The 1,318-nt window shown below is 68.5% G+C and overlaps 1 protein-coding gene across 1 annotated transcript in view; it reads left to right on the top strand.

Annotated features, from left to right (window-relative positions):
* The window catches only part of ABCA13 (ATP binding cassette subfamily A member 13), a gene marked incomplete at its 3' end in the record, with an annotated part of 90,591 nt that overhangs the window by 81,761 nt on the left and 7,512 nt on the right, over positions 1-1,318 (top strand). Inside the window, exon 22 of the mRNA XM_023524172.1 lies at positions 864-978. Coding sequence (XP_023379940.1) covers positions 864-978 — 115 coding nt within the window. The remainder of the gene's footprint in view (positions 1-863; positions 979-1,318) is intronic.

Raw genomic sequence — 1,318 nt, 5'->3', positions numbered from 1 at the left:
GGGGGAAGCGGGGAGCGGTCTGTGGGAGACGGGAGGGCGGGGAGGGGCGGGAGCCGCTGGACCACAGGGCTTGGGGGCCTCAGAGCAGAGGCAGGGACGCAGGGGAGTCGGAAGTGGCCTGGGGGTGTGGTCCCCCTGGGACTTGGGCCCTGGGCGGGGTCTGGACGAAGAGCCCGAAGAGCCCGGGAGGCACAAGGCAGGGCGGATGGCCGGCCTGGAGGGAGGGCTTCTCCTTGTCACTGCCTCTGGGAAGAGCACAGGGAGCTGGGGCCCCTGCATCCCGTGGTTGTGCAGACGCCGGTCCTGCAGGGGGACAGTGTGGAGCAGGGTGCAGGACAGGGCCTTCCTGTCCGTGCGCCTTCTGCATCAACGCTCGTCAGGCCCCTTCTGACGAGGAGGGTGGCATCTCAGGGAGACCCGCCCGCTGTGGTGGGGCGGCCGCTGAGCCCCCCTTACTGAGTGCGTGGTGGATGTTGTGGATGTCGCTCGGGTGGAGGGGACGGAGGTCAGCAAGGCGGAGGGGGCTTTCGCGCTCCCCACTGCACACTCCGCGGGCCAGCCTCGTCGCCGCCTTCTTTGTGACGTGAAAGCTTCCCTTTCCTCTCCGAGCGATGCCGGCTCCGACACGGAGCATTTCAGCCCGTGCCCTTCGGCTTCCTGGGGGTCTCTTGTGGCTCAGGCCACACACTGCGTGGGCGGGTCCGTCACCTCGTCCCCTGCAGACCGGCTGCGTGCACTGCACTCCAGGGACCCACACGCCAGGCTGGAACGCGCTTCCCCGTCCCCGCGGGCTCTGTGGCCGTGAGGACAGCGTGGACGGTGGGCGTGGTGGGAGCTCGGCGCTGACGCAGCGTCTCTTGCAGGTTCTTGAACAACGTGGGCTTCTTCTTCCCCCTGATCATGATGCTGGCGTGGGTGGTGTCCGTGGCCAGCATGGTCCGAAAGCTGGTTTACGAGCGGGAGATCCGGTTAGAGGAGGTAGGCGGCCTGGCGGCCCGGGCGGGGTGCGGGGTGCGGGGTGCGGGGGGCGGGGTGCGGGAGCTGAGCCCCTCTGTCCCCGGCCCCGTCTGGGGGTCCCTGCGAGTCCGGGCCCGGCCAGGGTTTGGCGGGCGTGTCCTCCCCAGTGCGCCGAAGCGAGAGACATGCACGGTGGAAGGCGGGCACCGAGGCCGCTTATGGGCAGATCGTCCCGCTCAGGTCAAGGGCCGACCTCCCGGTTCAGCGTGCGGTCAGAATCCTTCACGCACAGCCCCGCTGTCTTCGAATATTGTCGAAACTCGGAACCGTCGAAGCCGCTTTTAAGAAGGAAGGGCTTGAG

Source organism: Pteropus vampyrus, unplaced genomic scaffold, assembly GCF_000151845.1.
Source record: "Pteropus vampyrus isolate Shadow unplaced genomic scaffold, Pvam_2.0 Scaffold449, whole genome shotgun sequence".
In the NCBI taxonomy this organism is placed as follows: Eukaryota; Metazoa; Chordata; class Mammalia; order Chiroptera; family Pteropodidae; genus Pteropus; species Pteropus vampyrus.
Note: the sequence above shows the minus strand (reverse complement) of the source record. Positions and strands in the feature narration are given on the sequence as shown.